This window comes from Anguilla anguilla, chromosome 2 (genome assembly GCF_013347855.1).
Source record: "Anguilla anguilla isolate fAngAng1 chromosome 2, fAngAng1.pri, whole genome shotgun sequence".
Lineage (NCBI taxonomy): Eukaryota > Metazoa > Chordata > Actinopteri > Anguilliformes > Anguillidae > Anguilla > Anguilla anguilla.
In genome coordinates, this window is record NC_049202.1 from 73,103,420 (window position 1) to 73,129,888 (window position 26,469).

The 26,469-nt window shown below is 45.9% G+C and overlaps 1 protein-coding gene across 3 annotated transcripts in view; it reads left to right on the forward strand.

Moving 5' to 3' along the window:
• Nucleotides 1-24,831, forward strand: part of LOC118221396 (E3 ubiquitin-protein ligase rnf213-alpha-like) — a 135,884-nt gene extending 111,053 nt beyond the window's left edge. For all 3 annotated transcript variants that reach the window (XM_035406444.1, XM_035406442.1, XM_035406445.1), the window contains 24 exons: nucleotides 580-734; nucleotides 1,036-1,138; nucleotides 1,827-1,941; nucleotides 2,392-2,593; nucleotides 3,117-3,313; nucleotides 3,892-4,017; nucleotides 4,535-4,645; nucleotides 5,833-6,075; nucleotides 7,210-7,288; nucleotides 7,492-7,526; nucleotides 7,644-7,750; nucleotides 8,313-8,466; nucleotides 9,311-9,485; nucleotides 9,949-10,043; nucleotides 10,209-10,460; nucleotides 11,489-11,621; nucleotides 13,228-13,308; nucleotides 14,170-14,350; nucleotides 15,724-15,925; nucleotides 16,421-16,498; nucleotides 17,133-17,327; nucleotides 17,982-18,071; nucleotides 23,107-23,285; nucleotides 24,182-24,831. In XM_035406444.1, coding sequence (XP_035262335.1) covers nucleotides 580-734; nucleotides 1,036-1,138; nucleotides 1,827-1,941; nucleotides 2,392-2,593; nucleotides 3,117-3,313; nucleotides 3,892-4,017; nucleotides 4,535-4,645; nucleotides 5,833-6,075; nucleotides 7,210-7,288; nucleotides 7,492-7,526; nucleotides 7,644-7,750; nucleotides 8,313-8,466; nucleotides 9,311-9,485; nucleotides 9,949-10,043; nucleotides 10,209-10,460; nucleotides 11,489-11,621; nucleotides 13,228-13,308; nucleotides 14,170-14,350; nucleotides 15,724-15,925; nucleotides 16,421-16,498; nucleotides 17,133-17,327; nucleotides 17,982-18,071; nucleotides 23,107-23,285; nucleotides 24,182-24,335 — 3,442 coding nt within the window. In that variant the 3' untranslated portion in view covers nucleotides 24,336-24,831. The remainder of the gene's footprint in view (nucleotides 1-579; nucleotides 735-1,035; nucleotides 1,139-1,826; nucleotides 1,942-2,391; nucleotides 2,594-3,116; nucleotides 3,314-3,891; nucleotides 4,018-4,534; nucleotides 4,646-5,832; nucleotides 6,076-7,209; nucleotides 7,289-7,491; nucleotides 7,527-7,643; nucleotides 7,751-8,312; nucleotides 8,467-9,310; nucleotides 9,486-9,948; nucleotides 10,044-10,208; nucleotides 10,461-11,488; nucleotides 11,622-13,227; nucleotides 13,309-14,169; nucleotides 14,351-15,723; nucleotides 15,926-16,420; nucleotides 16,499-17,132; nucleotides 17,328-17,981; nucleotides 18,072-23,106; nucleotides 23,286-24,181) is intronic.
• Nucleotides 24,832-26,469: the final 1,638 nt, after the last annotated feature.

Here is a 26,469-nt window from a genome sequence, read left to right on the forward strand (position 1 = left end):
ACAGCAGTGAACAGCACAGCTCAGCACAGTCCACACAGCAGTGAACAGCGCAGCCTAGCACAGTACCACACAGCAGTGAACAGCACAGCTCAGCACAGTACCACACAGCAGTGAACAGCACAGCTCAGCACAGTACCACACAGCAGTGAACAGCACAGCTCAGCACAGTACCACACAGCAGTGAACAGCACAGCTCAGCACCACACAGCAGCGGTCACCACTGAGCTGCTGGCTTGGGAAGGTGTTCTAGAACCCTGCTGATACCAGCAGTGATTGTTACATCACCATTGGAATGTTCAGTTTTGAACATTCTAATCGCACATTTGTGATCTTCAAGGTTAAGAATGGGAGGCTCCGGTTGTGTGTGCAAAAACTGCCAAAGACCTCCTACTCAGTGCAGTCTCCACTTCCAGCCTGGTGCCTCTGTATGATCAGCTGTTTCCTCTCCCTGACTCTATGTAAACCTCAACCTCAAAATGAAAATGCTTGGAGATTTTACAAAATAAAAAGCAATAAAAGAAAACCAAACCACTCACTCTTGTTTTCCTACGGGTTTTTTTTGGTTTGTATGTTTTGCAGTGGCCTGATCAAGTTCAGCAAGCAGTGCCACTCCTTCTTCATCGAGCTGGTCTCCAGCGTGTGTTTTCGGGGAAACTGCCCCCCCTCACAGGGGGTCATCCATCACCTGTTGTCCTACCTGATGGTGGAGGCTGAGCCCGTCCCGCTTATTCGAGGTACTAAACAAGCCGAAAACATCTTGGGCAAAAGCAAGCGGTGGATTTTACACTTCCTTTCGTGTTTTTTTTGTTCCATTTTTTCATTTGTTCATGTAATGGTTTATTTTCTGGCTTTTGATTTGGTGATTTCTTTCAGGTGATTTTCTTTCTCTGCTGATTTTGGTTGTTTCAGCTGATTTTCCTCCCTGATGATTTTAGTGATTTTTTTTTTCCTGATGATTTTAGTGATTTTTTTTTCCTGATGATTTTGGTGATTTTTTTCTCACGTGTTGTTTCCTCCTCCTCTTCCTTCTGGAAGGTCGGAGTCAGATCCTGACCAAAGCTCTCTCGCCTTTCCACGAGTCAGTGGACAGAAGCCCTGTGGTGCGCTCCGTGGTGCTCAAACTGCTGCTCAAGTACAGGTGAGTTTGCCAGGATGTCACCAGAAAATTAAAACTCACCTGCGTCATCCACGCATGGTGGCCATTTCCCAAAGTGGGGTTTACTAACTTTCTGTAATATTGTGATTTTCACATGCTCTGAGTGTCAGTGATGTAACATTAGAGCAATAGCAGAGTAACACTGAAGTATCACAGATGCACAGTGTCCCCATCGCTGGGGTTTGGTTTGGTCCAGTGGAAAGAGCGCCATCTGCTGGCTCACCAACAAGATTTTCAGTTGCAACACAATTTCCTCAAGTCTCCCATCCAAATACTAACCATTCCTGCACCAGGGTGTCATGGTTACTTAATATCAGCCATTCGCCCTGAGAAGGGTATCAGGCTGCTTATTATGTGCACGCTAGTGTGATGTAACATTTTCCAGCGCTAATGATGATTCGTTGGTTAATCTAATTAATATGTTACTATAACTTTATTCGGATGTTGTTGTGATATTGCCCTTATGTTACTTTAACATTGTCCTATTGTTACTGTAAAATAGCCTAATCTAACTGTAGCATTGCTGTAACTTTGCTGTATTGTTATTGTAAATATAGCCTACTCTTACTGTAGTATTGCTGTAAAATTGCCCTATTGTCTCTCTAACGTTGCTGTAACCGTTTCTGGCTCATCCTGAGCGGTGTTTAAAGTGTGTCTGTGGTTTTTAAAGCTTCAGCAATGTCAGAGAGTACCTGCAGCAGCACCTGTCTTCGGTGGAGCAGAGCATCATCGTGGAGGAAGGGGATAAATGCAACCTTTACGCCCTTTACATCAACTGCCTGGAGGTGGGATGGGGCTCATGCGGGGCTTACTATTTACACTTATTACAGCTGCCTGTTCTGCTGTTTTAGGGTATAACAGCTGCACCCCAGCGGGGACTAAAGGGAAGCCTTTCAGTTACGCATGCAGTTCTTTAACCATTACACTGTAACCATGGTTGCTGCGTTTGTGCGGGTGGATAATAAGACTGCAGCCTTTGTCGCCTGTCAACATTTCAACGGTAGTATTTGTTTGTTTCAGCCAGTAGGGGGCAGTGTTTTGTCCTTAGCTGAATGGTGTTAGGTTAATATGCACACCCGTGATAAAAACAGCCGCATGCTATAGAGCGTGGCACAGCATTGGGAGATGCGCTCCAGATTCAAACCCGTGACCTCCAGGATCCCGAATCTCGCTCGGCTGCCCTGCGTCTGTGCAGTGTGGCACTCGTGTCACATGACCCATCTCCATGTGCGCAGGACTCCTTGTTCGAGAGGCTGCAGTGCCACACGGCCACAGAGAGGAGGTCCTTCCTGCAAGTGGAGCGGGACTTCCTGAACTACTTCCTGTCCTGCGACCCAACGTCTGTGCGGACGGTCACCGTGGAGCAGTTGCAGCAGGTCGCCAGGGTTCGGCTGTGTCTGGACGTGGCTGCTGAGCTGCTCACCCAAGGCCTGCTGGGTAAATTTAACTGTACGATGAAAACAAGCTTTGACACTGCTCACCCAAAGCCTGCTGGGTAAATATAGCTGTCCTATGAGAACAAGCTTTCACTCTGTTCACCCACAGCCTGCTGGGTAAATATAACTGTCCGATGAAAACAAGCTTTCACATTGCTCACCCACAGCCTGCTGGGTAAATATAACTGTCCTGTGAGAATAAGCTTTGACATGAACACTCAAACACTGACCCTAGGTCAGTTTAAGGGCTAAGAGTGTAGTGACATGACTGGATTAGTGTTAGGGTAAACTGTACATTATAGCATGCAGTGTGTGTGTGTATATGCCTGTGTGTGCATGTAGAGAGAGAGAGAGAGAAAGTATATTTTATGGATCGTACGTGTTTTAAATTACTATGCCAAAAGGCCAGCTCCACTTAGACTTTTTTTTTTTTACACAGCTTACAGTCATTAGACTGTCTGGAAAAATCAGTTAAATGTAAATTTTTTAATGGAAAGCTCACCTGCGCACCTGCTGTGCCTCAGACACACCTGCGGAACCTCAGGCCGGGGCTTCCTGCTTCCTGGACAGCGTGCGGAACCTGTGCGTCCGCGGCGGGAACGACTGGTACCGCGTGTACCTGATCCGCCTGCTGTGCAGCCGGCGGGGCGTGGAGTTCGTCCAGAACCTTCTGAAGGAGGAGGCGCTCCCCTGGCTCTTTCCCCAGGAGATCCTCGTGCAGGTGCGCTCAGGGGCGTCTCCGGGTTTTTTGGGGGGCACCAAGCTGGTTTTTTTGGGGGGGGGTGGCCTCCCTTTTTTTCCTTCAGTGAGATTATGGATCGGGGGGGGGGTGGGGGGTGGCGGCGTGGGGTGATGCAGCGGGGGAGTTGGAGGTAGTGGACTGGGGCGGGTTGTGATTGAGGAATGGGAGAGGCTGGTTGGTGGTGATGGTGGAAGGGGGGGGCTGGTTGTGACCGGGAGGGTGGGGGTGGTATTTTGAACCCTAGTTAGTGAGGGTTTTGTGGGAGGCGGGGCTGTACGCTCAGTGCGTATCCTGTGTGCGGGACGGGGAGGCACTGGGTGTGCAGACAGGATGAGATTCGGTGCTCGGTTAGTGGCTTAAAGTGAGCGTCCTGCTGCTATGGAGGGAGAGGCTGGTCTCCCATTGGTTGTCTGTGGGCGCCTGGCATGTCGTTGGGCGGAGCTAGCGTAGCGGCAACCCTAGCGATGGGGGGAGGAGTCAGATCCCGTGTGCAAACGCCCCAGCCGTGCTCCTCGCTCCGACGCCAGCGACGACTGTGACATCACTCTGTCTCGCAGAAAAACCAAGATGGCGGCCAGATGGATCAGTACCTCGTCTGCGGGGAGGGCTACGGGGCTGTCCGGGAGGCAGTTGCCAAGGCAACGGCGGGATGCCCAATGGAGGACATAAAGGCAGCGTGTGAGGTACTGCTGCGATGTGCTTCTTCGTTTCTTCGTTCTTGTGTCGCGTGATTTTGCTTTGGTTTTTAAGCTTTGTTGTGATTGTGTTGTGCGTGTATGCAGAATGTGTTTAAGCTAGTGATTGCATGTAATGTGTGTGTGTATGTGTTTAATCTGTGTTATTGTGTATGGTGTGTGTGTGTGTGGTTAATCTGTGATATTTGTGTGTGGTGTGTGTATATGTGTTTAATTCGGGGGTATTTTGTGGTGTGTGTGTGTGGTATGTGTATGGACTACAATCAGTGTGTTTGTATGTACTGTACAGTAGTGTATGTGTTTATGTATTTAATATGGGGTATTTGTGTGGTGTGTGTAGTATGTGCTCAATCAGTGTGATTGTATGTACAGTAGTGTATGTGTTTATGTGTTTAATATGGGGTATTTATGTGGTGTGTGTAGTATGTGTATGTGCTCAATCAGTGTGATTATATGTAGTGTATGTGCATATGTGTTTAATCGGGGAACTTGTGTGTGTTTGTAGGGCTGTGGAGGTTCCCCAGCAGAGAGAACGGTCTACCTGCTCCTAGCTGTATTCAGAGAAGTGACCACACTGTACAGATCTACCAATCCTGTCCTTCTCCCCAAACCTGAGGTAGAGTTACTATAGAGTCTCTATAGAGTCAATGCAGACTCACTATAGAGTCAATACAGTCGCTAGACTCGATGCAGAGTTATTAAAGAGTTGCTGTAGAGTGAACTACCGAGTCAATACGGTCGATACAGAGTCACTACAGAGTCACACAAAGTCGCTACGGAGTCGCTGCAGAGTCGATACGGAGTCGATACAGAGTCACTACAGTGTCGCTCCAGAGTTACTATAGAGGTACCACTCTGTAAAGAGTTACAAATCCACTCCATCCCACACCTGAGGTAGAATCACTACTGGCTCAGAGTCACAGTTTAGTAAGTTTCCAGGTGTATGATCATGTAATTAGTTTCATGGTGTCAGAAGTGTGTCACATGATTTAATTTCAACTGAGCAGCTCAGTTTTTTTACTTTTAATTGAGCTGTTTGATGAATATGGATTTGAATTTGACTGCTATTACTTCTGCTCACTCAATTTCATTTAAAACTTAACTGTTCCCTGTAATTCTCTCTAATGAGTGAACTGTTCCCCATAGCACTCTTAAATTAGTGAACTGTTCCCTGTAACGCTCTCTAATGAGTGAACTGTTCCCTGTAACACTCTGTAATGAGTAAACTGTTTCCTGTAACACTCTCTAATGAGTAAACTGTTCCCTGTAACGCTCTCTAATGAGTGAACTGTTCCCTGTAACACACTCTAATGAGTGAACTGTTCCCTGTAACACTCTAATGAGTGAACTGTTTCCTGTAACACTCTCTAATGAGTGAACTGTTCCCTGTAATTCTCTCTAATGAGTAAACTGTTCCCTGTAAGGCTCTCTAATGAGTGAACTGCTCCCTGTAAGGCTCTCTAATGAGTGAACTGTTCCCTGTAACGCTCTCTAATGAGTAAACTGTTCCCTGTAAGGCTCTCTAATGAGTGAACTGTTCCCTGTAATGCTCCCTAATGAGTGAACTGCTCCCTGTAAGGCTCTCTTATGAGTGAACTGTTCCCTGTAATGCTCTTTAATGAGTGAACTGTTCCCTGTAAGGCTCTCTAATGAGTGAACTGCTCCCTGTAATGCTCTCTAATGAGTAAACTGTTCCCTGTAATGCTCTCTAATGAGTGAACTGTTCCCTGTAACGCTCTCTAATGAGTGAACTGTTTCCTGTAACGTATCTAATGAGTGGACTGCTCTTTATGTCTCTCTCAGCTGTGCCAGGCTCTGGAGGGTTTCATACAGAACTCCGGGGTTCTGGAGAGCCAGGGGGCTCGGACCTTTGCCACGGCGCTGCTGCGGAACAGCCTGGGTCCCCTGCGCGTGCGGGCGGATCGGCCCGGCGTTGAGCACACCCTCACTGAGCTGGCCGTCCACCTGTCCGCTGTGCTGCGCTGTGGGGAAGGTGGGGTGCTGGCACCCCTCAGACAGCTGGCCATGTCCCCCTCCAATATGCGGGTGAGCCCCTGACCCCAGTTCCTCCAAAACACAGCCCTGGAACTACCCCCAACATCAGACATGGACAAAACATGTGCAAAATCGTGGGTGTTAAGCATTGTATATGGACAATACAATACAAGTTCTACATCATACATGCACCTCATCATGCACGTATCCATCATACATACACAGCAAACATCTTAATTATAATGCCTGAATTACGCCAGGTGTGGAGGGGATGCGTAATGGATGTTGTTCAGTGTTCGTTTGCTTTCAGTGCCCGTGTTAGAAGATTAGCACCCATGCTAATGGGTGCTAATCCACCAGCATGGGCTCTGATCCACTAGCATAGGCTGCAATCCACTAGCATGGGGACTAATCTACTAGCATCGGCGCTAATCCACTAGCATGGGGGCTAATCCACTAGCATCGGCGCTAATCCACTAGCATGGGCGCTAATCTACTAGAATGGATGCTAATCCACTAGCATGGATGCTAATCCACTAGCATGGGTGCTAATCCACTAGCATGGGTGCTAATCCACTAGTATGGGCACCAAAAGGTAAGCAGACGCTGCACTATGTTTGCTACATGTTCACTCTGCTCCCATTGTATACCATGCGTGATACAAGGGTCTAAGGTTATTTCTGAAACAGCTCAGTACCTGCCGTGACACTGAAGAGACTGGGTGTTATGCTGCCTTTTATGGGTTCAAGGGTCTAAGGTTATTGCTGAAACGACCAGTTGATCTATTTCAAAAAGACAAGTATAACATTCCTTTGGGATGAAATGACCAAGGTATACATGCGTAGATGGGAACTGTAAGCTTAAACTGTCTTGTTAGCTTATAATCAACCGTCTATTTCAGGTATTATACGTGGTTTTTGTGTTACGCATTATGAAACCTCCTGTGTTAAGTGCTTCACTTGAGGAACAATTAATGCTTTAATACGCTATGCTTGATTGCTGTTAATTTACATAATAATAATAATAATAATAATAAACTCATTATTATTCATATAGCATTGGGTTATGTAGCTTTATTATTTACTGGTTTACTTGCTCACATAAAATCGTATGCAGAACAGATCACACACTGATGTGTGTGGGGTGTACAGCTAATGCAGGAAATATGTTCTTGTCTCCTTACAGAATTCTTTCTTACCCACAATGCCTGAGGACATGCAATATATGGCGGTCAAAGCTTGTACAGAAAAGCTGGAGTGGTACAGTAAGTACATCATACCAAGTGATGCAAACTGAAGAAGAACATGCAGTATGTACAGTTACACACACTGTACTCCAGTTCAGTCCCAATAAAAAAAAATTTTTTTTAAAGAGTGACACAACCCCAGGAAGAACCGTAGCTTTGCTGCATTGACGCTTTAATCCAGAGTTGAGATTTGTAATATTTTGAATTCCTTCTCTCCACAGCCTGTCGAAATGGCCACCCCTGTGCCATCGGTGAGGTAGGTGTAGTTTATTTTGCATGGTGGTGGTGGGGGAGGCACGCTTCTGTCCACCCGTGGAGCTGTGGCCCCCTTGTGGTTTGTTTGTGAATGACATCCAGCCCTGTCTTTTTGCAGTGCGGTCGGCCTGCTCAGACAGGCCAGTGTTTGGACTGCGGGGCAGAAATCGGAGGTGTGAATCACGTGCCTGTGACAGGCTTCACTGCAACTGCGGCTCAGACACAGTAAGTCCTCCACTGACCGCCTTTATGCTACGCCACGTTCATTCAGCAGACGCCCTTATCCAGAGCAGTTAAGGTTTTTAGTTTTTTTTCAGAATTCTAAGTCAGTGTTCCAGTACTCCATTGCTCCATCAGCATTGGAATGTTGAGTTGAGAACATTCTAATCGCGTATTTGTGATCTGACACCATAAAGGGTTAATGTGATGTGATTGATGGGTCGGTGGACACGGAGAGACCCAGGTCAAGGTGCTCAGACGTGAATGGATAAATGTAAGATTGGAAGAAGCGTACTGTATTTGGAAACCGTCAGATCTACAGATTGCAGAAATGTTTCATGCTGAAGATTTGTGAGGTCCAAACATGTGGTTCTGTGCTTTAATCATGGTCTTTTTGCTGCTATCTAGGTGCTAGCAGGTGTAGCTTTTAGGCCTCCAAAAGGCCTTTCCAACTATATATGCTCTAGGTTCATGTTTTTTTAGGGTCCCCGTGTTACAAAGAGCTCAGTTTCCTGCTTTGTGGGGTCGCCATGGCATTAACGCTCTCCATGTGACCGTGTCTGCACAGGGATCGCACCCAGCCGGGCCACATTCTGGGGGACCCCAGCAGGCGGGGTGACGGAGACGCGCTGGACACCAGGAACCTGCCCCCCGTGGCCTTCGCCGTCCTCAGACTGCTCACTCACCTGGCCCTGCTGCTGGGGGCTGCAGCCGATCCACAGGTACGAGTACTGACTGGGTCCAGCTCCGACTGTGGCCGGCAGCTCCCAGGGTACGGAAGGGTTCAGCCGGTTATGGAAACACAACTCACTGCTCTCTAGCGACCCCTGCTGGTCCACAGGTACGAGTACCAGCTACGTCTAGCGCCGACTATGGCCGACAGGTCTCAGGGTACGGGAGGGTTCAGCCGGTTATGGTTATCCGCAACTCACTGCTCTCTAGCGACCCCTGCTGGTCCACTGGTACGAGTACCAGCTGCGTCTAGCGCCGACTGTGGCCGACAGCTCTCAGGGTACGGGAGGGTTCAGCCGGTTATGGAAACACAACTCACTGCTCTCTAGCGACCCCTGCTGGTCCCCCGGGTGCCCGTGGACTGCATGCCAAAGCCGCATTTGAAAAGTCTTCTTTGAATCAACTCCATGCAAGCTTGGCTGTGGGCTGTGGTGTGTAAAGAAGCAGCTGGTGACACCTTGTGTTGTGGAGGGGAACCGCGGATGTCTTCGCTCTGCTGAATCAGCAGCGGGGATTGTGCATGAACACGGTTACAAATAGCTAAGCGGACATTCCAAAGTAGGATGGGAATTGGACATGCTCAACCCTACTTTGGGTGCCAAATTTCTTATGGGCTGAATGACCCGTTCTCATCGTCAATGTTTGTAGGTTCTTATGATTTAATTACCTTGCAAGACCATGAGAACATGACCGTGGTCACCTGACCATACCTGTTCTACATCTGCGTTCGCCCTTTTCAGTGTAGGAAACAGGGATGGTCTGGTCAGATGGTGTAACCTTGACCATGTTTTGAGTGTTACCTGACGGCACCTGTTCTACACCTGTGTTTCCCAGTGTGTGAGCCAGATCATCAGACCTTCAGTCCAGGATCCCGGTGCCTTCCTGATGCAACATCTGCGGAAGGATCTGGAACAGCTGACCCAGACCCTGGGGTTGGGTGCGGATGACACGGTCACCGCCATCCACCTGCTGCTCAGTAGCCTGCTGGAGCCTCACCTGCCCCGCTCAGGTAAGGCCACTCCTTCACAGCTGCCAATCAAAATCACGAAGAGCGACAGGCCAGGGGACCATTCCTCCTTGATTTAAAACGAGTGAACAAAGCTGTGTTTCCTGTCAGTGCTACTCCCAATTGGCTGTTTGTCATGTGACTTTTCCATGAGGTTGCCCAATGGGATTTCATTAAAATATAGCTCTTTTAATAGTTCAGAAACCTTGTTTACTCATAAAACTAAGCGAATGATGGCATATTATTCCCTTTTCTGGCTTAATTCTTCGGTACATTTTTACGTCGACAGCTGTAATCCATGGGAAGTGACTACACTGCCTAGACCTGGATGCTAAGACAATGTAGGCTAGCTGATCTCTGTAAACCAATGGCAAGCACTCCATTGGGGGAAAAAAAATCACTTAAGCTGAAATTTAGGAACAAAAAAAAGATCATTAGATAGATAATTGTCTTGTGTTCCTGCCAGGGCATGGTCCTTTTGGTGGTTCCCTCTCCACAAAGGAAGCCAGGCATGGCTGGGAGACCACTGTCATCACTGACATCATCACCCCCCAGCTCAAGGTTTGAGTCATGCCCCCAACTCTGCTTAACACTGTTCATTGGGTAACGTTTTCTTTGGACGTTCCCTCATGAGAGCTTCATAAGCACTACATAAATATATGTGTATATATTTCTCCTGAGAACTACCTTGTCTTTTCCTCTCTCTTTGTCCCCCCTCTCCCTCAGAACCTGGAGCAGCGGTTGAAGGAGGTGAACGTAGCCATCAGATGTGACTCTCGCGTGAACTCTAACCCCGTCATGAAGGTGGTGTTCGGAGATCCGCGCCTCTTTCTGTCCACACTGCCCAGGGACAGCCTGGTCCACCGGGGGGCAGTGTGGAGCTGCAGGGAGAGGGTGTCCCTGCCCCACCTGGCCCACGTCCTGGGGCAGAACGGCGGAAAAGACGCCTTTCCCCTTCTCTGGACCTTCCTGCAGAAGGTAGCTGGCCTTCGGCATTCTTAGTGATTCTTAGTCATGTGATTCACAGCCGTGATGGGATTGGCTGATCGAGGGGTTCTGTGAGGACGTGATGTGAATAGCTATGCTTGGATAGTCATATATCAAAGGCTCTTATGCGGAGCGACTTACAGGAGTGCGTACATAGAGGTATAGAGAGCAAGGTACCAAAACCAGGAGTATTCACCATTATAAAAAGAACTCAGCAAGTTCTATGCTGGGTGCAAGTGGGAGATTGAGGATATAATGTTGTGCTTTGAGTGGCAAAATGGGTTTGGGGGTGTAGTGTTGAGTGTAGCAGACGTAGTGCTGTTCAGGGCTCGAACTGGAAAACAATAAGTACTGGTTCCATTGCAGCTGGAAAAATATATTGTGACTCAAAATTTAGCATTTTTAAAAAATGTATTGTAATATTTACTCCTGATTTATCTTGAATTGAACTGATAATTTATTTTGCGAGATTAGGCTATAGTTAGGTACTGTAGAATACACAACCGCAATATTGCTGAACACAAACAGGGCATAATGTTATAGCAGTAAAATCCATGCTTTATTTTGTCTGGTGATCATTTAGCACCAACACAGCCTACATCCATCAACACTGTGTCTGTGTCAAGAAATGTATGCTTTCTTTTTTACAGGAAAAAACAAAACACCAGAATCAGAAATAAAATCTGCTCCTCACAACCCATCATGTATGAATCCATCTAAAAAGCCAGCTAAACGCATTGCAGTGTTGATGACGGCATTTGATATGCCCTGGGTTGCAAGAGGCCAAAGGAGTCTAACGCCAAAGCCAATCGGATTTGTGCTCAGAACTCCTCGGGTTTAATACAGCTCGGCTAAAATGTGCCAGTGTAAAAGGGATATTAGTCAGTGTGATGGACATGTCTACAGTAGGACCTCAAAGACAGTGTACCCAATGAGCATCTGGTACTGGCCACATCATTGGCTGTTTGGTGATGTTCTGAGGCATACGATTGGTTGATGGTGTGTGATGTGTGCATCAGGAGGCGGAGTTACGGCTGGTGAAGTTCCTGCCGGACATCGTGGCTCTGCAGAGGGATCTGGTGAGAAGGTTCCAGAATCGGACAGACCTGACATATGGGACCATCGGGGAGCTGATCCAGAACCAGAGAGAAGGTAACGGTGGCCCACCGTTCCTATACACTGCTAACAGGGCTCACATTAGCTGGGTCCCCACAATGCACATGAATTAGGCACTTCACAGAGCAGTGTTTTATCAGGACCAAACGTACTATACCAACAGTGCAGCCTGAGGTCAGCCATTATTAGTTATTAGCTTTGACTCATGATTCAGTTCCAGTGTTACCTTTTATTTTTGTATTAATTTTATGTTTTTCTACTGAAACAAAGATCATTATAAATGTCTTCAGATGCATAGGACGGAGTGTGGCACAGTGGGTAAGGAACTGCGCTTGTAACCGAAAGGTCGCAGGTTCGATTCCCGGGTAAGGACACTGCCGTTGTACCCTTGAGCAAGGTACTTAACCTGCATTGCTTCAGTATATATCCAGTTGTATAAATGGATACAATGTAAAGTGCTATGTAAAAAGTTGTGTAAGTCGCTCTGGATAAGAGCGTCTGCTAAATGCCTGTAATGTAATGTAATGTAATTTTCATTGATTTGCTCTGGTTTATCAATGTACCTACATCCATCTGAATTAAAAAAATTCCATTTAGAGTTTTTTTTTTTTCATTTTCCACTTTTAAGACAACACTTTTAAGACAACATCATCAATGTCTTGAAAAGTAATACAAATGTGTGAGAAATACAAAATGAGTTTTGCTGAAAAATACAAAATTTGGATAATCCAAAATTATACAAACCCTATTTAGTGCCCCTGAAGTTATCTTAAATATGTGATTTTTTTATTAAGATGAATGGAAAACTATTTAAATATCATAAATTTGACAAAAAATACAATTACATGTTTTTGAAGTCATTCATTGTGAATAATAAATGTAACTGAAATATATAAAAATATATAAAGCAATAGTGTGAAGTCCCGACAGTGAAAAATTTGGATAATCCAAAAACAGACCAACCTTTGTGCTATCCCCTTCCTTAGCTGCCGAACATAACCCTAATCTTTCCTCATCGCGAGAATTTACCGAATTCCTAACCCAAGCCCTAACTCTAGCCATCATGCTAACCTCAAATCCAATTTCTAGCCCTTGAAGTGATCTTAAATATGTTTTTTTTCTATCAAAACCGATGGAAAAAAAAATCTAAACATAATCAGTTTCAACAAAAGCAGTCCAAGGACCTGAGTTTGAACGGGCATCAAACTAAATCCCCAGGGGCCCGCAGTGTCTGCAGGATTTTGTGGCTCCCTTTCAATCAGCTGCCAATTAAGGCCTGAGAACAAAGTGTGTGGATTCCTTAGCCAATCGATGACTTAATTGAACCAGAAGTGGAGTTAAACCCGCAGACACTGTGGCCCTCCAGGACTGGAGTTAAACCCGCAGACGCTGCGGCCCTCCAGGACTGGAGTTAAACCAGCAGACGCTGCGGCCCTCCAGGTCTGGAGTTAAACCTGCAGACACTGCGGCCCTCCAGGACTGGAGTTAAACCTGCAGATGCTGCGGCCCTCCAGGACTGGAGTTAAACCTGCAGATGCTGCGGCCCTCCAGGACTGGAGTTAAACCTGCAGACACTGCTGCCCTCCAGGGCTGTAATTTGACAGCTGTGTCTTAGAGGATCTTTTTCTGTGTTTCCAACCAGCTGCACGGATGACCTGGGAGAAACGCATCAGAACCTTCCTGAGTGTGTGGAATCAGCTGCGCCTGTCATTGGCCACTAACGGTAAGACCAGCCAATGACATCTCAGTAATAATGAAACTAGCCAATCCTCTACGTGCCACTGGTCACCAACAGTGCGTGTTTGTTTGTGGGTGTGTGTACATGTGATTGTGATTTGTCTGTGATATATGCATGTGTGTGTGTGATGTGTATGATGCATATGTGTGTGCCTATGTGTGTGTGTGTATGTGTGTGTGTGTGTGTCTGTGTGTGTGTGTGTATGTGTGCCTCTATGTGTATGTGTGTGTGTGTGTACCTGTGTGTCTGTGTGTGTGTGTATGTGTGCCTCTATGTGTGTGTGTGTGTGTGTGTGTATGTGTATGTATGTGTTCCTCTATGTGTATGTATGTGTGTGTGTGTATGTGTATGTGTACCTGTGTGTGTGTGTGTCTGTGTGTGTGTGTATGTGTATGTGTGCCTCTATGTGTGTGTGTTTGTGTGTCTGTGTGTGTGTGTGTGTGCATGTGTGCCTCTATGTGTATGTGTGTGTGTTCCTGTGTGCGTGTGTGCGCCTCTATGTGTATGTGTGTGTGTACCTGTGTGTCTGTGTGTGTGTATGTGTATGTGTGCCTCTCTGTCTGTGTGTGTGTGTGTGTGTGCCTCTGTTTGTCTGTGTGTGTGTGTATGTGTATGTGTGCCTCTATGTGTCTGTGTGTGTGTATGTGTGTCTGTGTGTGTGTATGTGTATGTGTGCCTCTCTGTCTGTGTGTGTGTGTGTGTGTGTGCCTCTGTGTGTCTGTGTGTGTGTATGTGTGTCTCTGTGTGTGTGTGTGTGTACCTGTGTGTCTGTGTGTGTGTATGTGTGTGTGTGTGTGTGTGTGTATGTGTATGTGTGCCTCTATGTGTGTGTGTGTGGACCTGCAGGTGAGATAAAGATTCCAGCAGAGCTCTGTGAGGAGGACCTGGCCCTCAGCAGTGATTTCCAGGTTCTGTTGCCGCAGCGACAGGGCGTGGGCCTGTGCTCCACCGCGCTGGTCAGCTACCTCATCGCCCTGCACAACCAGCTGGTCTACGCCACAGACAGACACACGGGAGAGCAGACCAGGTACGGTAACCGTGGAGACGGGCACAGGTGAAGGTTCACCGGAGCAGGAGCCGCACAGCCTTCATGTCCGGCCCAGTTCAGAAGAGTCAGTCCAGCTCAGTCTTTTCTGACTGCTTTGCAGAAATTCTCCTCTTCCTCCTGCTATTGAGCTTTAAGGCTCAGAGAACAAGACGGCACAGGAAAAGGAGAGTGAGGAGAAAAGAGAATGAGAGATAAAAAAAAGATTAAGAGAGATTGAGAGAGAAAATAAGAATAGAGAGGAGATAAGGGGAGATATCTGTAGTTACACAGTGAGTGTTACAGATCTGACTCTCTGTTCGCTCCTGTAGTTACAGTGAGCATTACAGATCTGACTCTCTGTTCGCTCCTGTAGTTACACAGTGAGCATTACAGATCTGACTCTCTGTTCGCTCCTGTAGTTACACAGTGAGCGTTACAGATCTGACTCTCTGTTCCCTCCTGTAGTTACACAGTGAGCGTTACAGATCTGACTCTCTGTTCCCTCCTGCAGTTACACAGTGAGCGTTACAGATCTGACTCTCTGTTCCCTCCTGTAGTTACACAGTGAGTGTTACAGATCTGACTCTCTGTTCCCTCCTGTAGTTACACAGTGAGCGTTACAGATCTGACTCTCTGTTCCCTCCTGTAGTTACAGTGAGAATTACAGATCTGACTCTCTGTTCCCTCCTGTAGTTACAGTGAGCATTACAGATCTGACTCTCTGTTCGCTCCTGTAGTTACACAGTGAGCGTTACAGATCTGACTCTGTGTTCCCTCCTGTAGTTACACAGTGAGCGTTACAGATCTGACTCTCTGTTCCCTCCTGTAGTTACAGTGAGAATTACAGATCTGACTCTCTGTTCCCTCCTGTAGTTACAGTGAGCATTACAGATCTGACTCTCTGTTCGCTCCTGCAGTTACACAGTGAGCGTTACAGATCTGACTCTCTGTTCCCTCCTGTAGTTACAGTGAGAATTACAGATCTGACTCTCTGTTCCCTCCTGCAGTTACACAGTGAGTGTTACAGATCTGACTCTCTGTTCCCTCCTGCAGTTACACAGTGAGCGTTACAGATCTGACTCTGTGTTCCCTCCTGTAGTTACACAGTGAGCGTTACAGATCTGACTCTCTGTTCCCTCCTGTAGTTACAGTGAGAATTACAGATCTGACTCTCTGTTCCCTCCTGCAGTTACACAGTGAGCGTTACAGATCTGACTCTCTGTTCCCTCCTGTAGTTACACAGTGAGCGTTACAGATCTGACCCTCTGTTCCCTCCTGCAGTTACACAGTGAGCGTTACAGATCTGACTCTCTGTTCCCTCCTGTAGTTACACAGTGAGCGTTACAGATATGACTCTCTGTTCCCTCCTGCAGTTACACAGTGAGTGTTACAGACCTGTCTGAGCTGCACGTGATTGGGTATGAGCCGGAGAGGGACCTCATCCCTCTGGTCCTGTCCAACTGCCAGTACAGCCTGGAACGCGGCCAGGAGACCCTGTCCCAGTACGACCTCCCCAAAATCCAGCAGCTGATCCTGAGCCGGATCCTGCAGGGGAAGCCTCTCATCGCCCTGTCTGTGAGTTCCAGAGACTCGACTCACACACTGACCCCAGATCAGCCTTTCACAAGCTTAAGTACGAGCGAGGAGAGACGCGCACCTAGGCCTTGCACCTTTAGCCCCGATGGTTTTTTTGCCTGCTTATGACGTCCAGAACAGGCCCCTTGCACGATTATTTTCACCCAATCTGGGTTGGAGACGGGTGGGCAGAGCAGAACGGTGGGGCAGTTTGGATGGGCAGGGCAGTGTGGGTGGACAGGGTAGGGCGGTGGGTGGGGCTGTGAGAGGGGCTGGGGCTGTGTTGGTGGGTGGGACAGTGTGGGTGGTGGGGGCTGTGAGAGTGGGCGGGGCAGTGTAAGTGGGAGGGGCTGTGAGGGTGGGCGGGGCAGTGTAGGTGGGAGGTAGGTAGGTCAGCAGGAGAAGCTGACATACAGACCTGCTGGAATGTGTTCCAGGCTGCAGTGGACAGGCAGCGGCCCCTGGGACTCATCCGCCATTTTCATTACATTGCAGGGAATTCCCACGCTGTTCAGCCGGCAAAGCCGCCATTACGAACGCGTTTTCACGGACGTGAAGGCCAAGGTTGGGCAGGTCAGTGACTGCGTCCGTTTCCCCACCTGTGTGTCAGTACTGCACGTGCATTACATACTGCCACTCCACCTGTGTAAGTACTGCACATGCAGTACATACTGCCCACTCCACCTGTGTGTCAGTACTGCACGTGGAGTACATACTGCCACTCCACCTGTGTGTCAGTACTGCAGGTGCAGTACATCCTGCCCACTCCACCTGTGTGTCAGTACTGCACGTGCAGTACATACTGCCCACTCCACCTGTGTGTCAGTACTGCACATGCAGTACATAAAGCCCACTCCACCTGTGTGTCAGATTTTGATTGCATAAATGTGATTGCATACATATAAAATTATATAGTAACATATTTATTATATAAATTTCAGGTTTACGTGATATAGATATATGATATAGATAAACATGTGATATTCAGGAAAAAATTAACACTGAATTTAGGAAAAAACCACAGATTTTATACATTTCCCTACACAACTATACTCACATGCAGCCCACTGCCTCCTCTTATGTTAGTAACTGTTTGTCTGTACGTGGAACTGTATATTGTAGCTGCTGTGAATGTAAAGTCTGTGCCTGGGGATGAGTGCTGGGGTTGACCTGCGGTGCCCTTTGACCCTTGACCCTTGGTTCCCAGGAGCCCTTGCCGGCCCTGAAGGCGGCGTCTCTGGCTGGTCAGCTGCAGACGCACAGCGACGTGTGCGACACGCTGGGCGTGGTGGAGCTGGTGCTGGACTTCCTGTCTGCCGCCGGGGGCCACGCCCACATGGAGCTGGTCTCGTACCTGGAGGACGTCCTGCGGATGGAGCGGCTGGCCCCCCATGTCCTCAAGGTCAGCCCCCATGTTGGGGCCCCGCCCACTTTGGGGCCACACCCACAGACCTCCAGCTTTGTTTGTCTTTGATAGTGCTGTGATTAGACTGTGCTGATATGACCATGGTCTGTATTTAGATTGTGCTGATTAGGCAGTGCTGTGGGTAGACTGTGCTGATATGACTGGTAGAACTGTGTCAGTACAGTCAAATTACAGTCTGTAATTCGACTGTACTGATATAACTGGTCTGTAATCGGACTGTGCTGATATCACTGTGGTCTGTAATTGGACGGTGCTGATATAACTGTGGTCTGTAATTAGACTGTGCTGATTAAACTGTGGTCTGTAATTAGACTGTGCTGGTAGAACTGTGGTCTGTAATTAGACTGTGCTGGTATAACTGTTCTGTAATTAGACTGTGCTGGTAGAACTGTGGTCTGTAATTAGACTGTGCTGGTATAACTGTTCTGTAATTAGACTGTGCTGGTAGAACTGTGGTCTGTAATTACACTGTGCTGGTATAACTGTGGTCTGTAATTAGACTGTGCTGGTAGAACTGTGGTCTGTATTTAGACTGTGCTGGTATAACTGTGGTCTGTAATTAGACTGTGCTGGTAGAACTGTGGTCTGTAATTATACTGTGCTGGTATAACTGTGCCCTGTGCTCTGCAGGCCCTGAGTAGGTGCAGTCTGAAGCACTGTGTGGCTCTGTGGCAGTTCCTCTCCTCACTCCGATCAGAGAGCATGCTGCGCCTAAAGAGGGTAAACTTACTTTAACCACACACTTACATATACACCTTCAACACCACACACTTACATATACACCTTCGACACCACACACTTAACCACACACTTACATATACACCTTCTACACCACACACTTAACCACACATTTACATATACACCTTCTACACCACACACTTACATATACACCTTCTACACCACACACTTAACCACACACTTACATATACACCTTCTACACCACACACTTAACCTTATACACCTTCTACACCACACACTTACATATACACCTTCTACACCTCACACTTAACCACACACTTACATATACACCTTCTACACCACACACTTAACCATATATACCTTCTACACCACACACTTAACCTTATACACCTTCTACACCACACACTTACATATACACCTTCCACACCTCACACTTAACCACACACTTACGTATACATCTTCGACACCACACACTTAACCACACGCTTACATATACACCTAATACACCACACACTTAACCACACATTTACATATACACCTTCTACACCACACACTTACATATACACCTTCTACACCACACACTTAACCACACACTTACATATACATCTTCTACACCACACACTTAACCTTATACACCTTCTACACCACACACTTACATATACACCTTCTACACCTCACACTTAACCACACACTTACATATACATCTTCTACACCTCACACGTAACCTTATACACCTTCCACACTTCACACTTAACCACACACTTACATATACACCTTCTACACCACACACTTAACCATATATACCTTCTACACCACACACTTAACCTTATACACCTTCTACACCACACACTTACATATGCACCTTCCACACCTCACACTTAACCACACACTTACATATACATCTTCTACACCACACACTTAACCACACACTTACATATACACCTTCTACACCACACACTTAACCATATACACCTTCTACACCACACACTTAACCTTATACACCTTCTACACCACACACTTACATATACACCTTCCACACCTCACACTTAACCACACACTTACATATACACCTTCTACACCACACACTTAACCATATACACCTTCTACACCACACACTTAACCTTATACACCTTCTACACCACACACTTACATATACACCTTCCACACCTCACACTTAACCACACACTTACATATACACCTTCTACACCACACACTTAACCATATACAACTTCTACACCACACACTTAACCTTATACACCTTCTACACCACACACTTACATATACACCTTCCACACCTCACACTTAACCACACACTTACATATACACCTTCTACACCACACACTTAACCATATACAACTTCTACACCACACACTTAACCTTATACACCTTCTACACCACACACTTACATATACACCTTCTAAACCACACACTTAACCATATACACCTTCTACACCACACACTTAACCTTATACACCTTCTACACCACATACTTAACCACACACTTTCATATACACCTTCGACACCACATACTTAACCACACACTTACATATACACCTTCGACACCACACACTTAACCACACATTTACATATACACCTTCGACACCACATACTTAACCACACACTTACATATACACCTTCGACACCACACACTTAACCAAACACTTACATATACACCTTTGACACCACACACTTAACCACACACTTACATATACACCTTCTACACCACACACTTAACCACACATTTACATATACACCTTCTACACCACACACTTACATATACACCTTCTACACCACACACTTAACCACACACTTACATATACACCTTCTACACCACACACTTAACCTTATACACCTTCTACACCACACACTTACATATACACCTTCTACACCACACACTTAACCACACACTTACATATACATCTTCTACACCTCACACTTAACCTTATACACCTTCCACACCACACACTTAACCATATACACCTTCTACACCACATACTTAACCACACACTTACATATACACCTTCTACACCACACACTTAACCTTATACACCTTCTACACCACACACTTACATATACACCTTCTACACCACACACTTAACCACACACTTACATATACATCTTCTACACCTCACAGTTAACCTTATACACCTTCCACACCACACACTTAACCATATACACCTTCTACACCACATACTTAACCACACACTTTCATATACACCTTCGACACCACATACTTAACCACACACTTACATATACACCTTCGACACCACACACTTAACCACACACTTACATATACACCTTCTACACCACACACTTAACCACACACTTACATATACACCTTCTACACCACACACTTAACCACACATTTACATATACACCTTCGACACCACATACTTAACCACACACTTACATATACACCTTCGACACCACACACTTAACCACACACTTACATATACACCTTTGACATCACACACTTAACCACACACTTACATATACACCTTCTACACCACACACTTAACCACACACTTACATATACACCTTCTACACCACACACTTAACCACACATTTACATATACACCTTCGACACCACATACTTAACCACACACTTACATATACACCTTTGACACCACACACTTAACCAAACACTTACATATACACCTTTGACACCACACACTTAACCACACACTTACATATACACCTTCTACACCACACACTTAACCACACATTTACATATACACCTTCTACACCACACACTTACATATACACCTTCTACACCACACACTTAACCACACACTTACATATACACCTTCTACACCACACACTTAACCACACATTTACATATACACCTTCGACACCACATACTTAACCACACACTTACATATACACCTTTGACACCACACACTTAACCAAACACTTACATATACACCTTTGACACCACACACTTAACCACACACTTACATATACACCTTCTACACCACACACTTAACCACACATTTACATATACACCTTCTACACCACACACTTACATATACACCTTCTACACCACACACTTAACCACACACTTACATATACACCTTCTACACCACACACTTAACCTTATACACCTTCTACACCACACACTTACATATACACCTTCTACACCACACACTTAACCACACACTTACATATACATCTTCTACACCTCACACTTAACCTTATACACCTTCCACACCACACACTTAACCATATACACCTTCTACACCACACACTTACATATACACCTTCTACACCACACACTTAACCACACACTTACATATACATCTTCTACACCTCACAGTTAACCTTATACACCTTCCACACCACACACTTAACCATATACACCTTCTACACCACATACTTAACCACACACTTTCATATACACCTTCGACACCACATACTTAACCACACACTTACATATACACCTTCGACACCACACACTTAACCACACACTTACATATACACCTTCTACACCACACACTTAACCACACACTTACATATACACCTTCTACACCACACACTTAACCACACATTTACATATACACCTTCGACACCACATACTTAACCACACACTTACATATACACCTTCGACACCACACACTTAACCACACACTTACATATACACCTTTGACATCACACACTTAACCACACACTTACATATACACCTTCTACACCACACACTTAACCACACATTTACATATACACCTTCTACACCACACACTTAACCTTATACACCTTCTACACCACACACTTACATATACACCTTCTACACCACACACTTAACCTTATACACCTTCTACACCACACACTTACATATACACCTTCTACACCACACACTTAACCACACCCTTACATATACATCTTCTACACCTCACACGTAACCTTATACACCTTCCACACCACACACTTAACCATATACACCTTCCACACTTCACACTTAACCACACACTTACATATACACCTTCTACACCACACACTTAACCATATATACCTTCTACACCACACACTTAACCTTATACACCTTCTACACCACACACTTACATATACACCTTCGACACCTCACACTTAACCACACACTTACATATACACCTTCGACACCACACACTTAACCACACACTTACATATACACCTTCGACACCTCACACTTAACCTTATACACCTTCCAAACCACACACTTAACCACCACACACTTATATATACACCTTCTACACCACACACTTAACCATATACACCTTCCACACCACACACTTAACCATATACACCTTCCACACCACACACTTAAACACACACTTAAACATATACACCATCGACACCTCACACTTAACCTTATACACCTTCCACACCACACACTTAACCATATACACCTTCTACACCACACACTTAACCACACACATAACCATATACACCTTACACACCACACACATAACCATATACACCTTCCACACCACACACTTAAACATATACACCTTCCACACCACACACTTAACCATATACACCTTCCACACCTCAAACTTAACTGTATACACCTTCTACACCACACACCTAACCACACACTCAACCATATACACCTTCCACACCACACACTTAACCTTATACACCCTCCACACCACACACTTAACCACACACTTAACCATATACACCGTCCTCACCACACACTTAACCGCACACTTAACCATATACACCTTCCGAACCAAACACTTAACCACACACACCTTTCAAACCAATCCACATACATAACCAGACGCCCACACCAAACCACACGTGACCACACACCAGTCACTTGCTTAACACACCTTCTTAACCATGCCAGAACCTGCCCACCACACCTCACACTCACTCTTGTTTGCTGTCTCTCATTCTCTCTTGTTCTCTATCATTCTCATTCTTTCATTCTCATCATCGTTCTCTTTGTCTGTCTGTCTGTTTGTCTCTCTCTCCCTGTCCCTCTCTCTCTCTTCCCCCACCCTCTCTCTCTCTCTCTCTCTCTCTCTCTTTCTCTCTCTCCCCCCCCCCCCCCCCCCCCCCCCTCTCTCTCTCACAGGACCCATTTGTGGGGATTGGGGATCAGTACAGGAAGCCCCTGGATGAGGAGGCCCGCAGGCTGCTGATGGGCTTCTGCAGCAGGGGAAGTGTGCAGGCCGTCCGGCTGGAGATGCACCAGTTCCTGCTGCTACACCTGAACACCAACCGTGACCCTGAGCTGTACAGGCCAGCCTGGGGGTGAGGTTACAGGGCTGTACTGGGGGTGGGGTTACAGGGCTGGACTGGGGGTGAGGTTACAGGCCAGACTGGGGGTGAGGTTACAGGACTGGACTGGGGGTGAGGTTACAGGCCAGACTGGGGGTGAGGTTACAGGGCTGGACTGGGAGTGAGGTTACAGGACTGGACTGGGGGTGAGGTTACAGGACTGGACTGGGTGAGGGTGAGGTTACAGGCCAGACTGGGGGTGGGGTTACAGGACTGGGTGAGGGTGAGGTTTACAGGGCTGTACTGGGGGTGGGTTTACAGGGCTGTACTGGGGGTGAGGTTACAGGGCTGTACTGGGGGTGAGGTTACAGGACTGGACTGGGTGAGGTTACAGGACTGGACTGGGTGAGGTTACAGGGCTGGACTGGGGGTGAGGTTACAGGACTGTACTGGGGGTGAGGTTACAGGACTGGACTGGGGGTGAGGTTACAGGACTGTACTGGGGGTGGGGTTACAGGGCTGTACTGGGGGTGGGGTTACAGGGCTGTACTGGGGGTGAGGTTACAGGGCTGTACTGGGTGAGGGTGAGGTTACAGGGCTGGACTGGGGGTGAGGTTACAGGCCAGACTGGGGGTGGGGTTACAGGGCTGGACTGGGGGTGAGGTTACAGGACTGGACTCAGGGTGAGGTTACAGGGCTGTACTGGGTGAGGGTGAGGTTACAGGCCAGACTGAGGGTGAGGTTACAGGGCTAAGTAAGGTATTATAATGTAATGTAATATAATATATTGTAAAGTAAGGTATTATAATGTAATGTAATATAATTTATTGTAAAGTAAGGTACAGTACTCTAACGTAATGTAGTGTAATATACTGTAATGTCAGCTTTGCAGTGTTGGCAGTGGTTTAATTTCCTCTCTCTCTCTTCAGTCTGAAGGAGACGCTGCAGTCATATGTGGAGAGCAAGGACCTGGACCTCCCACCTGACGTGGAGGAGCTGTTTCCCCTGGAGATCCGCCTCTCTCAGGCCGTCGCTGCCTGGAAGTTCACTGTGGCCTTTAAACAGGGGCGGAGCCTGAGGTAGCCAATCTGGAGCCTCTCATTTTTAAGGCCAACGGTCAGAGCCTTACTGTGATTGGCAGAGCAGCCTGTCACTCAAAATATAGCCCTCAAGGTTTTCCCTTTAACTGGGAGTCAGGTGTGAATACATGTGGCCAATCGGTAGTGCTAATTGTTCAGTGAATTACCTGGGAGGGAAAAGAAAATTTGGATTCCATTTAGTATAGTATTGTGTGTTTTCTTTCTGTCTCTTATGTATTTCTACAAGTCCAAACTGGTGAGCTTGGGCTTCCTCCTTATCCTTCTCCTGCCATTCTGCCAGGGAGGAGCGGCTATGCTGCCCAGGACTCTGAAAGCAACTGATAGATAAATACTAAACAATTATTTCAGATTTGAAGCTTGTTTAGACGGTCATCAGGTGCTTATTCAGTATTCATGTTATATGACTAGACAAAGGCAATCACTTATGTAATTAAATCTTACTATAAGCGTATGTATTAAACATGTACCAATTAAATATAGATCTGGCTCTGGGAGTCTTTTTCTGACCAAGCTAAGGTCGGTTGGCAATTGGACAACTGGCAGATTATATAAAGCCAGTTGTGAGAAACCTTGGAGTGATTTATGATGCAATCTAAGCTTTGCTCATCACATGAAAAAAATATGAACTTTTTTTTATAAACTGATAAACTCACAAACATTGCCAAAGTTAGAGCAGTTTTATCTTTTGAGGATACAGAGAACATTACACATGCTTTTGTTTTTATCATGCCAGGACTATGGTAATGCTGTGTTTACATGCATGAACCACCAATTCTCTTTTATAAGCTTACACTTCACAGGTGTCTCGCATAAAGTATAATCTTCTCCCCCTCCCTTACATCCTTCAGCACAACACATCTTTTAAGGGAGGGGTGAGAGGTACATTTGTAATTTTCCGTTTACTGTTTCTTATTGCTGTGGCTAAGCATAATTGTTCTATCACATATGCCATCCTGCCAAGTCATACCTGAAAAAAAAAATAAAAAAAGAACCACCAATCTAAAAAATAAACGCAAAGAAACCGGAACATGAGATACACAATAAATGCAAAAAGTTGTAAAAATGAGGAAGGTAAAACAGGGCAGAGTTGGAAAAAAAGAAGAACTGAAATGAGAAGCATCATCGAAGCTACAGAAATGAAGGAAGCTTGTAAGTTTTCAGCTATAGAACAAAGGCCTAAGAATAGCCTTTTACACGTCCTTTTAAATAACCGGATACACTGGGGTTATTAGAGCAGATTATATTATAGTTACACTTTACACAGTTTTAATTGTAGTATTTTATCTAGTATTTAGCATAACGGCATTATGTATTTATTTATAAATTTATTTATTTATTCAGTCTTTTTGTTCTGAATTATCTCCACTGATTCATGCCCAACACCCTGTCATGGTTGTGAAATTGATTTAGCCAACTCAGCCTTTCCGTCCAATGAAAAGTGAGCTACATCCTAAACAGACAGGAGGAAAAGCCTTTTCAAGACTTGCTGCAGATTTACCACAACAACTGACAAGGAAAACAACAATAAATGAATTACAAAATCATATTGTTACAAACTGAACCCCAGCAAACAGCAACACTACGCTTTACTTGTTAATGTAACTCTGGGTTTATTTCCACCAAACACAGACACGGTGTATTTTTTCACCACAGGCATACAAACCTGGAGGCTAGGTGTTCCACAGAGTGTATGGCTTTATACAAAAATAATATTTAAAGACAGTAAATGGCTAAATGGCCACAAGTGCAAAGGAAATAATAAAAAAAAAATTCCACAGCCTATATTTACCTCTTTACCAGAATGTTCTTTCGTTCCCTCTCACCTTCTCTTTTTTCCCCTTCTTCCCCTTCAGCTTCTTCTTCCACTTCCTCCTTCTTGTGTGTTTTTAGTTTCACTCTTACTCTTACTGAGGAAGAGGAGGAGTATGGGGATGCTGAAGATGAGTACTTCTTTGTAAATTTTTAGCAAGGCACTGCTAGTCTCTGCCCTAGCAAGTAAGCAAACGTGGCTTTACGTCAATGCTGAGTGTCTCGACACAAAGAGCGGGAGCCTGTGTTATCGGGCTGGCTAAGATTGTTATTGGGATGGCAGGTATGCCATCCCGCCAAGTTACGCC